General features: G+C 39.7%; 1 protein-coding gene across 1 annotated transcript in view; it reads right to left on the reverse strand.

The window, feature by feature from the left end:
- Positions 1-8,699, reverse strand: part of arfgef3 (ARFGEF family member 3) — an 84,161-nt gene extending 75,462 nt beyond the window's left edge. Inside the window, exons 1-2 of the mRNA XM_030071320.1 lie at positions 8,258-8,699; positions 5,460-5,511 (exon numbers count right to left, since the gene is read on the reverse strand). Of these exons, the coding sequence (XP_029927180.1) occupies positions 5,460-5,511; positions 8,258-8,342 (137 nt within the window). The 5' untranslated portion in view covers positions 8,343-8,699. The remainder of the gene's footprint in view (positions 1-5,459; positions 5,512-8,257) is intronic.
- Positions 8,700-12,266: the final 3,567 nt, after the last annotated feature.

Raw genomic sequence — 12,266 nt, forward strand, 5'->3', positions numbered from 1 at the left:
TGGAAAATGGTTACATATCTAGGGCTGCCATCTCTGCGACGAGGTTAGTGATGTTGTCACTTGGTGCCAAGTCACATTTATTTCAGGTGAATACATGTATCATTTCCTGCCATGGGTCTGCAGTGGGTTGGGTGGAGATAAACTGGATCGGGTGGAGGTAAACTGGGTTGGTTGCTTCCATGTAGGGTGATTAAGATTAAGATCTCGTGTTCCATAAATTTGCAAAAAAAAATATATATCCATAAGATACAGACTTATAAAACATAAATTATACTTATAAAATGTTGTGGGGAAAAAGTGCCTAAAAAAACATTTTTGCTCCCTCGCTCTCAACAGCTCGCAGACTTTCCTTTTGTTTTGTTTTTTTTTTTGTTTGTTTGTTTTTTTTGTCAGTGGTTACCAGGTAACATGTGCTAACATATGCTATGTATGTATGGCAAGCGTCAAGGCTGAAGCAAAATGCCAGGTTCTCTGGGGCCACACTGTGCTCACACTGCATGAAACAAGTTTGGCATGCTCAGAAACATGCTAAGTCAAGGTCCGAGTCCAGAGAGGCTGAAACAACACACTCTGATAACATTAGACCCCAGGCCAATGAAAAAGATAAACTGTCAAGTTATGAAGGCTAGCACTCTAGGAACTACTTGTAAGAAAGCAATCTAGCTGCTACGTTATCTACATCCATCTGACCGTCCAAGTTCAATTTAGCCACACAAGCCTGTAACTATCAAAGTAATCTGGTTGGCTAAAAACTCATACAAAAACTCCTAAACTGCACTGACCCTGCCAGTGACAATGAAAAAAGTAGATGTCAGCCTCAAAGTTAAAATGAAATTAGGTCAAAACAAGTATATGGAAGTCAAACTAGTGCTGACGCATCTCCATCTACTGTCGCTGGCGTACAGGAGCAACTTGATTTCTGGAGAAACTGCCCAGCTTAAGCACGTCACAGCAGATTTGTCTGTTTTCTTGTTGGCTCAATAATTTGGCGCGCTTTGTCGCACATTTAGAATAGAGGAGGAGTGGGAGGCTCAAGCGAGATGCTGACTAACCGTAAGAAAAGATATAATAAGATGGGGGAGTTGTATGATGTCCCAGTTATTCATTCCCCAGGTTTTGACATGGGTGAGATAGAGAACACAGTGGAAATACCGACGTAAGACTCCAGTTAGTTGATATTCATTAAAGCAGGTAATGATTGGAGCAGTATGGTGTGCAGCAGGCCACTGCATCTCATCTCAGCTCTCTCTACTATTCTGAACTTTAACACAAACACTGGCACTAATGGTGTCTTATATCAGTATTTATTGAGCTTTACACATTGTTGCTCTCTGGTTACCTATAACCTTACACATTTTATTCTCTGCTTAAACTGTGTCTTCTCGCTGATACTCGGCTCCACAGCGTCATGTATATCTACACTGAAGTAACACTGAAGGACATGTTCACAGTAACCGCCTGTTTTCTACTCTCCATTGCCAGTTGCTATAACAGTGAGTCCAGCTATAGCCAGTTCATGGAAGAGCTTTCACTTGCGGTTTGAAGCTATTTCCTGGCAAAGTCCTCTAGCAGCCAGGAAGAGACAGGTTTAACATTTCTGGTTTGTTTGAAAGAAACAGGAGAAGGATAGTTAGAGCGGACAAAACAAAGAGTGCCACCTACAGAAACTTTTCCACATTTCCTTTTTTTCTCCTCAAATCCTTTTCTCTGTGAGCTAAATGCTGCGATGTTTTTAGTGCACAAAAGAGCCAGTTATGTATCGCAGACATGCCATCTTAACCACAATGCTCGAGTTTTTCTTTCTTTTGTTCTCTCTTTCTTTCTTTGTCTTGTCCTCTCTCCCATAGTACACTCACTCACGCTCTTTCTGTCATTATTTGTAGCTCAGTGAGTCACCATGGCAGGCTGCTGATAGTAGGCTACTGTACTTCATCTACAAGCTCTCAGGCTCTTTTGAACTGTCACAGCTAGACTGGTTCAAACGGATGATAAGGAGCCATACTTGGCACACCACTCACTGGCACTGTGCCAAATCTAAATCCAGAATCAACAAACTGACACACACACACACACACACACACACACACAAAAATCACAAACACACCTTAGGTAGATGACTGATTTACATAATTTCAAGTTATAATCTAGTTTTTCAACTGATATGGAGCATGAAGAATCCACAGTATGTCACTATACCACAATGTAATATTGGCAGTGGTTTTCAAATGAGCTGCTCGGTCTTCTTAACTTTGTTAAAACCTAAATATAAAAATGAATGATAAGGGAAAGGTTTTAACTTATGTTGTTTATTCGCTGCTGATTGCAAATGTTCTTGGTAACTAGCTAAAAGGCAATTTTTGTGTAGTTTGGTGAAATATTCTCAATTATCCCTTGAATAAAGAATTGAAAAAAAAAAAAAAAAATCGTAATAGTTTTCTTGTTTGTGCTGTCGTCATTCTGTAAGAACCAGGGTCATCTCTTCCCAAACGCTAGCCTAGATATTCCATTTTGTAAAGAAAGCAAGGGCAGCGCGCTGGCTGAGAACCACAGCACTACATTACAAAGACATTAGCATCAATATTTAATCTAATAATCTCTAATAAAACAACAGAGGTCATTGAATTAATAATTCATCTTGTGTTGAGACTGTAACAGCATCTAGAATTTATGGCACTCCACCATGGTCAGCGGGCTGCCGGCAACAGCTCTCTGTCCACTTCATGCTGAAGACACCCTGAGTGTCTCCATTTACATCTGAAACACTCACACAGACCCCAGCCTGTGAGGGTGCAACAACAACAAGCTTTATCTGTAAGACCAGACAAAGTTAGAGACAACAAACTATGTATGTGTCCTAAAAATGATCATTTATGATAACGAGTGTGACAAAAGGAAAGAGAAGGCTATCGAGTAATGTAGCATAACCTATCCTCAGGTAGCCATGTTGGAAGTCCTCAGCTCTTGTACAGTAGTAGTACAGAAACGTATGTCAGTGTCACATTTTACATCAGCTAGGCTTGAAAAATGCACGGTCTTATGAAGGCGCAACGTGACGAAAGGAGGCTAGTGGGTCTGTGCCTGGGTCAAACACACAGACTGACTGTTTTTACAGGTTTGCTCATGTTAGCTGTTGTTGCTTGCTAAAGTTTCTTAACCTTAATCTTAACCTTAACCTTACCTTAACCAAGTGTTGAGCTAATGTTAGCTAATGACCTAAGAAGCTAATGTCCACTTAGCTAACGAGCTAGCAGTTAGCTAATGAGCTAATGTTCACACATGTGCCATGGCTTTATAGGTAGCTAAAAGTAAACTGAAAATTCAAAATAGCTGTGAAATTTTTTTTTAGGTAACTGAATAATGATAAAAACACACCTTTGGGAAAAAAAAAAAAAAAAAAAAAAAAAAGCTAACAGAAACAGTATTGTGTATTTACAAAACTACTTAAAATAAAATAAAAATATTCAGAAAATGTGTTTAGTTTTAGTGTTTGTCAGTTTGGTCAGATCTTTGTCCAGCATGAAGAGGCTTGGTGCTGATGTTTACTGAGACTGGGCCGTCCACATGGCTGGGAGGAAGCTGCCTTCACAAATCTTGCTACTGACAGACATCTCCCATATTATAAAAAAAAAAAACAAAAACAACAAAAAAAAAAACAACTAATACTGAGACTAAAAAAACCTAAAACCTAACCGAAACTAAATTAAATGAGCAAACCCACTGTGGAAACTAACTGAAACTTAACTGAATTAAAAACAAAAATTAAAAAAGAAAACCGAAAACAAAATTCAAAACTCTACTAACTCTGGCAAGTGTAAATAACATGCTAAAACTGACAACTGGCAGCTCAGGCTGCTGTGTGTAGACGTCACACCTGGGTGAGGTAAAATGGGACATTAACACAGTTTCCTCTGGTCGATCATGCCGGTCTATCACACACTTTGGCATGTGATCGGGTTGCAAGAGCTGAATACATTTCTAAATGTATACTCAGTTGCCTTAACAGAATTTAATAGGCAATGTGATGATCACGGCCACGGATGTGTCTGATCAATTCTGCATTTAAATATTGTCACGTTATCAGAGAGCATATCAGTATCTGGTTTGCTACACATCACTACACTGTACACACATTGGAACTGCACTCTAGTTAACATATCACAGAGAAGCTAGTGTTGTATTGGCTAGTTACTAGGTAAACACTGTCACCAGTTACTCTGCTAAAACAACTGAATGGTTATTAATTTGAAAGCAAACATTTCAGACTATTACGTTTTTATTATGATGAAAGTGAACTGACCTACAACCACACCACAACAATCATCCACAAATATCTATGTCTATCCTGTTTTGTTTATTTATTTATTTATTTATTTAGCCATTAATCAATGCAGAATCATTAAGATAGAAGATATTTAATTTCAAATAGTCTCTGGAAATTGTGTCAATTTTCTTGCTGGAGGGGCATCAGCTAGAACATGAAGTATGTATTGCAAATGCCAAAAAAAATCCTTAAAGGCATGCTGTCTAAATGTAAAGAGCACTCTCCTCATGCAAGGGAGTTAAGTTCAATATTTGCATTATCATCCCAGGAATAATTTGTTCAGTAAAATTCATTCAAATCATACAACTTATGTAGAGCAGGTGTGTGTAAGAAGCAAGACTCGGAGGACAGTTTGAACTTCGGCATTCGCATATCTTACTGCTGCTCCCTCGCACAGGCCATCCAGACAGGGCTGATGAGGTGAAACACACCATGTGGCAGACATACTGGAGGTCCTCAAATCTCAGGCAGCACCAGCTGTTGTCAGCTCGTTGCTTTTAGAAACTCAAGACTTGTCCATCTTAACTAAATTCAGTAGACACATTACTGTGCCGTTTTTGCCTGGGAACTGATCATTTCATCAATGAGAGGTTAAATCTGATCGATCTGTGTTACATCATTAGCTGACATACTGTAGTATCTGATCAGGTAACAATACCTCTCTTATAGCAGGAGTAAATATATTATGTAGGGGTGGGAAAAATGGATTCACTTAAGTAATTTATTAATTTATTTATTTTTACTTTTATTTATTTTTTTTTTAAATAGATTTCTTTATTACTGCATCTGAAAATGATACCATTGTCATATGAAACTAGACAACCCCCAGATATCTGAATGAAATAAATCCTAACTTTGAATTACAATACTTGAATCACAATACTTAATAACTGCAGTACATATCGAATCGGCACTCAGGTATCATGATAGTATCAAAGCATATCATCCGAGCCCTAATATCTACTGACAAAAACATGCCAATACAAAAAAAATCAACTTGTTTGACAACATGACAGACAAGGAAAATCTATCCAAATGTTAAGATGTGGTTTAATGGCTTTATGCTTTAAAGAATATGGACGGATGGATGGATGAAGGGACTTGAAATGAAAACTAAAAGGTTTGTCACTTAACTTACCGAAGCTGTGATGGGGAAATCTTGGCTGATCCATTCTGAGACTCAAGGGTTTCTGTGATACAGTGAAACAAAAAGAAATGTGGTAAAGAACACACATCCGCAAGTCAAGACTAAGCCTAATGCTGCATTCCATGGTACCACCAGTCATTTTGAAAGGCTTTAATTCATGCAATGCTGAAGACTTAAGTTAAAGCAAAACTTAGCGCTGGTAGAGGTATGGTTACCTGGGCACTATATGAGTCCACATGGTGGTGAAATATCCTCATTAACTGCTCTGCACTCCTCTGGGCTGCTAATCCAGAAAAACAATAATTCTATCTCTCCATTCACTTCCATGGAGAGGCAAAACGGCTCCCAAAGTAAGACTTTTAGCACATAAACCAACACCACCAAAGAGGATTATGATAATATAAATAACATGTCCCAGTACCCATTTTATTGAGGAAATTAAACAGCTCTTTTCTTGGTATCTTCCTACTTGAAGTGGAAAGTAGATCCAGCAGGTAGTAGGCCTACCTGCAGGAATTGATATTTTCACAAATGTAACTGCACCAAAAAAAAAGGGTTCCACGAGTTTATTTTTTTTGTTTTTTTTTTCATATTAACATAATCCACTTGGTTTGCTTTGGTTTATGTTCAAAAACTGTTATTCTGAATGGAACCTGTTAAGCTGCACTCTGGAAGTGAATAGAGAGATAGAAATACAGTAGTATGGATTAACAGCATGGAGCAACTACTGAGGATATTTCAGCACCATGTGGACTCGCATCACATCCAGGGAACTAGACAACCCAACTCTCTACCAAAGTTCAGTTTTGCTTTAAATGTTTTTAGAGTGTTATAAAAATGTTTGTTGTTGTTGTTGTTTGTTTGCCTTAAATAATCTGTGTAGTATTATCAGTGCATGCCAGCATGTTCATGAGACATCAGTTAATTAAATCCTGGAAACCTTGGGGATGTAAAATCTTGCCTGAGTTTCCTACTCTGGACTGAAAGGGCCATTTCATTGCATTTTCCTGGTAGGTAGTCAGAATTTAAGATTTTCTGACATCTCCGGGCATCTCACAGCATAAATCTCCTGGAACTGTTTAGACTGTGCACACTGTGGTGAGTGTGACTCTCAGCATTTTTGGTGGATGCCAGCATTGCCCTTGTACTCTATATTGGCATGCAGGGACCTTGCTTTTGTGTGCCTAAGCATATATCTATGAGCTTGTGTTGGTATGATTCAAGGCCAAAAGTGGACTTGTCCTCAATTTTATACCCTTCATTTGTACAGTAGATGTATGTGTGCATGTGCGTGTGCATGTGTTTCAGGTTTGGAGTCCACTCTAACCTTGAGCTAGGTTCATTCACAGGCCCTTTGGGTGAGTGTGAATATTTATGTGTGTGTTTGTGTTTGTGTGTGTGTGTGTGTGTGTGTGTGTGTGTGTGTGTGTGTGTGTGTGTGTGTGTGTGTTAAATTACATGATTCTGCCTTCATCAGCACAATCTGAACCTTGTCTCTACCTGCTGTCTCACTGTTATTCACAGCTGTTTCCCCTGCCACTGACCAGTCAGGCTGGTGGATCCTGCCTAATGCTAAACCTGAATTCAGTGGAAAGTGCTAGCTTCACATGGCTTGAATTCCTTCTCAGAGCATTTCTTTAGTATTGGTTTCAAAGGCCTTTCTGCCTTACTAAGGACAATATCTGCAAGAAGCGCTGAGGCATGCACACAGACAGCAGTTAGGCTTCCAAAGGCTTCTTCTCAGAAAGGCAGGAGTCTGCTAAGTGTCACACGTCTGAAGAACTCCTTGTTGCTGAAAAGGTTCCACCAGACTCCTTTAAAGACAAATAAATGTACTGAGAACCCTTCCTGACTGAACAATTCTTTTGGAAAAAAGAAATCATAGGAGATGACAGCTAGATCAGGATTCATGTATTATGGCATTTAATTTTTTCTAAATTTCTGCCACTACTGGAAAATTTTTAAAAACAAATTCATACAGAGCTTCACGTATGGTTCTGTTTAGAATCCATGGGGATGAGGAAGAAGGATGAAGAAGACGTGCAGGATCTTTCATAGAGGGTTTCACAGAGGTACAGTATATACTACAAAAAAGATTCCATCTAGCCTACCTACATAGACAAGTCAAAGCCCATCTTTTCATTGCCTTATTAACTATGCCTACATTTTAGAGGCACACAACAAACAGTAAAGCATTTATTTTATTCTATGTTAACATTATGGTGATTTCTGTAGGCATGTAAATATGAAAAGAGCAACAGGCTCCATAAAAGCCATAGTATGCTCTGACATGCATTCAGCATTATTTATTATATCATATGACCGCCTGTGAAACAGCTGTCATGACTGTCACTTAACATTACAGCAACTCCCTGTTCCCTAACGCAAATCCCTATAATAGTCCCCTTTTGGAGCTCAGAGTATGTCTGTAGTAGGCCTACTCAATAGTGAGTTTGTATTTACCTTACTGCAGGAAATGTGTTTCACTATAATATTACTACAGGCTTGTAAGTTTACCATGATGGACATTTAAAAAGAAACACCGTAATGCACACATTGCAAGTCCCCATAGGAATATAATAGTGATACTGAGGCGGTATCACGGGAAATGAAAGGTAACAGATAAAACATGATTCCACTACAATAGTGGTGCGGTGCTATTTCTATGGTTAGCGTCAGTTTAAATGTATTATACGGATACTATAGCTCATTCCGTGAGGGTTGGTAAGGACTCAGGGTCGATTATTTTCCAAAATTTCACCCCATAGCCGGAGAGACAGGCTACTCACCGCAGGCGTAGACACAAGCATCGCGGATGGCTTTGTGCTTGTGTCCGGACGCGTCTTTCTGCAGCTTCCGCAGGATGTCCTCCATGGTCGGTCCTTAGAATAAACGTTAGAATAAAGAAGAGTGACGGACGGGCGGGCCGGGCGGTGTGTTTTCAGGGGGCCCACTGACACTGACAGCATCCCTGAATCCCCCGAAGGCGATGATTCATTCCTCCAACCAGCCAATGATGTCAGGCCGGGCCGTCAACCCGCTGAAGATGGAAGGAGGAAGTACCTGTTTCTGCAGAAATCCCCCCTACGGTTTCCAACCAGAATGGCGCTTATGAATTAGCCTCTGTAATAATAAGGATGAAAATAACAGCAATAAAAATAATCAAAACTAGTCATACGTTCAGACAAGAGTACATTCAGTTAGTCTGTCATTTATTTTTACAGCGCTGCCGTATTTTGAACTCCGTTCCAGCTGATACCTACAGTCCTCGCGGCGTCCAGGTTCCTTTCCTTCTATCCCCCTCACAGGGATCTGCCGCCCCAGTAAAGCATGCCGTCCAGAAGGGCTTTTTCTCCAACCTGGCAACACGGTATTTACACTAATTCCGCGTGGGGAAGCTGGAAACTGTGGCGAGGAGTGTGCGCGACTGGAATGGGATTTCCTGGTTCAGCAGGGCAGGCGACAGGTGGACGGTCAAACGCGTCCTATTTGTCCTCCCCATTCCTTCTCCCTCACCTTGTCTCCTAACAGCCAGTAAAATAGGAAAGGAAAAGAGGAAAGGGAGCGAGGGAAGGGAGCAGAAGCGATCAGAATCAGGGCAGGTTTCCTACGGTGGCTCTGAGAGCTCAACACACTGGAACTAAAGACAACACATGCAAAGAGGCAAAACACAAGGATATGAACAAAGTTTGAATATAACATATTCGCAGCATTTAGTAAAGATGCAGCTAAGTCAGACAGCATGCAAAATAGACAAAACACTAGCAAATTAGGAAAACATAATCAATTTACACACCAGTCATTTTAAAGCGATGTGATTTAAATATTACGTGTAGCATTGCTTGTTATACCACTGTATTTGATGATCTCTGTCAGATAGATGTAACAGTGTTTATGATAAGTTATATCTTTAAATGCAATTCACTGCTTGGCATAATGTGTTAAGGATGCAGAAATGCAATGTTTTTTTATTATTTTCTCTCTCTCTCTCTCTCACACACACACACACACACACACAAACACACAGAGTTATATATTTAACTTAGGGATGCACCGAGCTGATATTAGCATCAGATATCGGCACCGATATCAACGTTTTTTTCTGGATCTGGTATCTGTAAAAGTAGCCGACCCGTAACACGGATCCTTCCCCTTTGAATCTTTGCAACACGGGCTATGTCATATGGCACGTGTGCTACATGCTGTGAGAGTTGATTGAGTTGAGTTGCAAACACAAGCAACATGGAGCGAATGAAAGGGTCTGCGATATGGAGATATTTCACCCTTAGCACGCCAACTAGCTCGATGGCAGTTTGCAATGTATGTAAAACGGATGTTGCCAGGGGTGGTGGTAGCACTGCCATGCGTAATACCACAAATTTAATCAAGCACCTCCAGACACACCACGCGAAGGAGCACGAGGAATTCCAGCAGCTGAAGATCAAAGGGAGCTGCCACTGCTGTTGAGGTTTGTAGGTTCTTGATTCAACAATGATATCGGATCAGTGTCTGGTATCGACCAATATGTAAGGCCCCAGCATTGGTATCGGCATCAGAACTGAAAAAGTTGGCTCGGTGCATCCTTAATTTTACTGTATGAAGCACTACAAAGGTTTGAAAAGTACTATGCAAATAGAGTGAAAAATATCAGGGTATATATATGATTGAGTAAAATATATATTCTATATACACAAACACCCTTTCATCTAACTATCTACTATCTATCTATACATATCTATATTGATTGACCGATTGATTGATACGCACATGGTTGCTCATTCATTTCTCTCTCCTCTGACTGCAAAAGACCTGCAGTCAATTTCCAATCCATAGCTAGGCCATTAATAAATCATCAAGAACCTGAACATAAGGTAGAGGTACCAATTTTCTGAAGTTGTTAGACTGTTCTAAATGTTGTGGGTTTTTTATATCTAGCTGCTTGGTCATCATATCCACATTACTAATGACTGCTTAGCAAACATCTCTTATGTGTAAATATCTAATGAAAGCGTCAACAGTCATCCCCACAATATTGTCACAACATCGACATCAAGGTATTTGGTCAAACATATCATGATATTTGATTTTGTCCATATCACCCAGCCCTAGTGTTTGTGACTTCCTTTTAATGTAGGCTAGTTGTAAAATATTTAATTGGCATCAAACACCTTGAATTAAAAGGTTACTATATAACAGTGAATTAAAAGATTACTATATATATAGTAACCTATAGTAACCTATAGTACAATATTTCAACTATTTATTTACTTATTTATCTGAATTTTAACTATTACTATTTATTTTGTTATTGAAGAAAATGTTAATCGTATGTTTAAAACCGCAGATTTGTCTACTGCTGGAATATTTCTTTTTTTATTTTAGTATTCGCCTATTGTTTTGATGTCCAGTGTGCTATAATGAAATGTTTGCCCATCCCACCCCCACCCCTATACACACAAATACACATATAACACACATAACCGTGAACCCCCCCAACCACCACCACCACCTACCACCGATAAGAGAAATAACAGCAAAAACAGGTAAACTATAATAACATTAGCTTACCAAAAATTTGTTTAAGACAATGTAATAAATCAGTAATAGCATGTGAAGATTATGTTATGTGAGGATTATGTATAACTGTATAATTAATATATTATAAGAGACTAAAAAAAGTTAGTTAGCTAACTCTTGCAAATAGCTGTTAGCAAAGAGCTAACTAGATTGCCATTAGCATGATCCTTTGTTAAGGAAAGTTGCCTGAAAATAGCAGTTAACAAATCATGTGTAAACCACACCAGGATTTATTTTATTCAAGTTGTAATGATATAACAATGTAATACAGCAGGTGTTGTTAGCTCCCGATTCTTTTGTTGAAATCCCAAGGACAAATCGTAGTCAATCTTCAATTTTCAGATGAAATATTTATTATGGTCACATATAAAGTAAGGCAGCGCTGGGCTCAGGGTGACAGAGCTCCCGCAGGATCTCTGTCAGAAAGAGACCCGATATTAGGAAATGATGCACATTTATGTTCTTGGGCTTGGGCCTGCCCCGTACAGAGATTGGACTTACACGCAACCGACTATAATTGGCCAGTTACCTGGACATGGACAGGATTCATTTCAGCTTAGTGTGAGTGTCTACTGTGTTTTGCTGTCATGGTCACACTGAGTTTCTCTCCCCGAAAACGGTGGAGCCAGTGTCCTGACAGGTTGGAGTTTGTGCAACCAGCACAAACACAATAATTTACCATGATGATGATAAATATGTAAAACTACTGAAAACAGACCAATTCACTACACCACGACCGCTCAAGCCCAACACACACCGGCAGCGTAGCGTCGCGGTGCGTCAGCTGACGCGCGTCACCTGGCGCACCCAACACAAACTGGAAGTGTCGTGCTGTAGAACGTCAATCGGCGTTAACTGGGAAAAAAACTACATACCACGGAAAAAAGACAAATCAACCAGATCAACCAGCATTGTATGACAGGCTACCATAACGTAATCTCCAGTGATGGGCAGCAGCTTATTGATCAAGTAGTGCAGTAGTTTCAGTTATGTTTAAAATGGAAAACCAGGAAAAAACGGTGCGTATAACGGTCATGTTTACCGCAATATATCCTTCAAACCAGCAGAGCGCTTATTTGTAATGTAAACTAGATCTGTTTGACTGACAGTTTTATTAAAATACAGGAAAGAGCCACAGAAGTAGAGAAGAAGAACAGCTACGGAAGCTGGGATGGACGTCCGCAAGGGAAAAAATACGCTTTTTCAGGCGCGTCGACGCTG

Source organism: Myripristis murdjan, chromosome 15 (genome assembly GCF_902150065.1).
Source record: "Myripristis murdjan chromosome 15, fMyrMur1.1, whole genome shotgun sequence".
Lineage (NCBI taxonomy): Eukaryota > Metazoa > Chordata > Actinopteri > Holocentriformes > Holocentridae > Myripristis > Myripristis murdjan.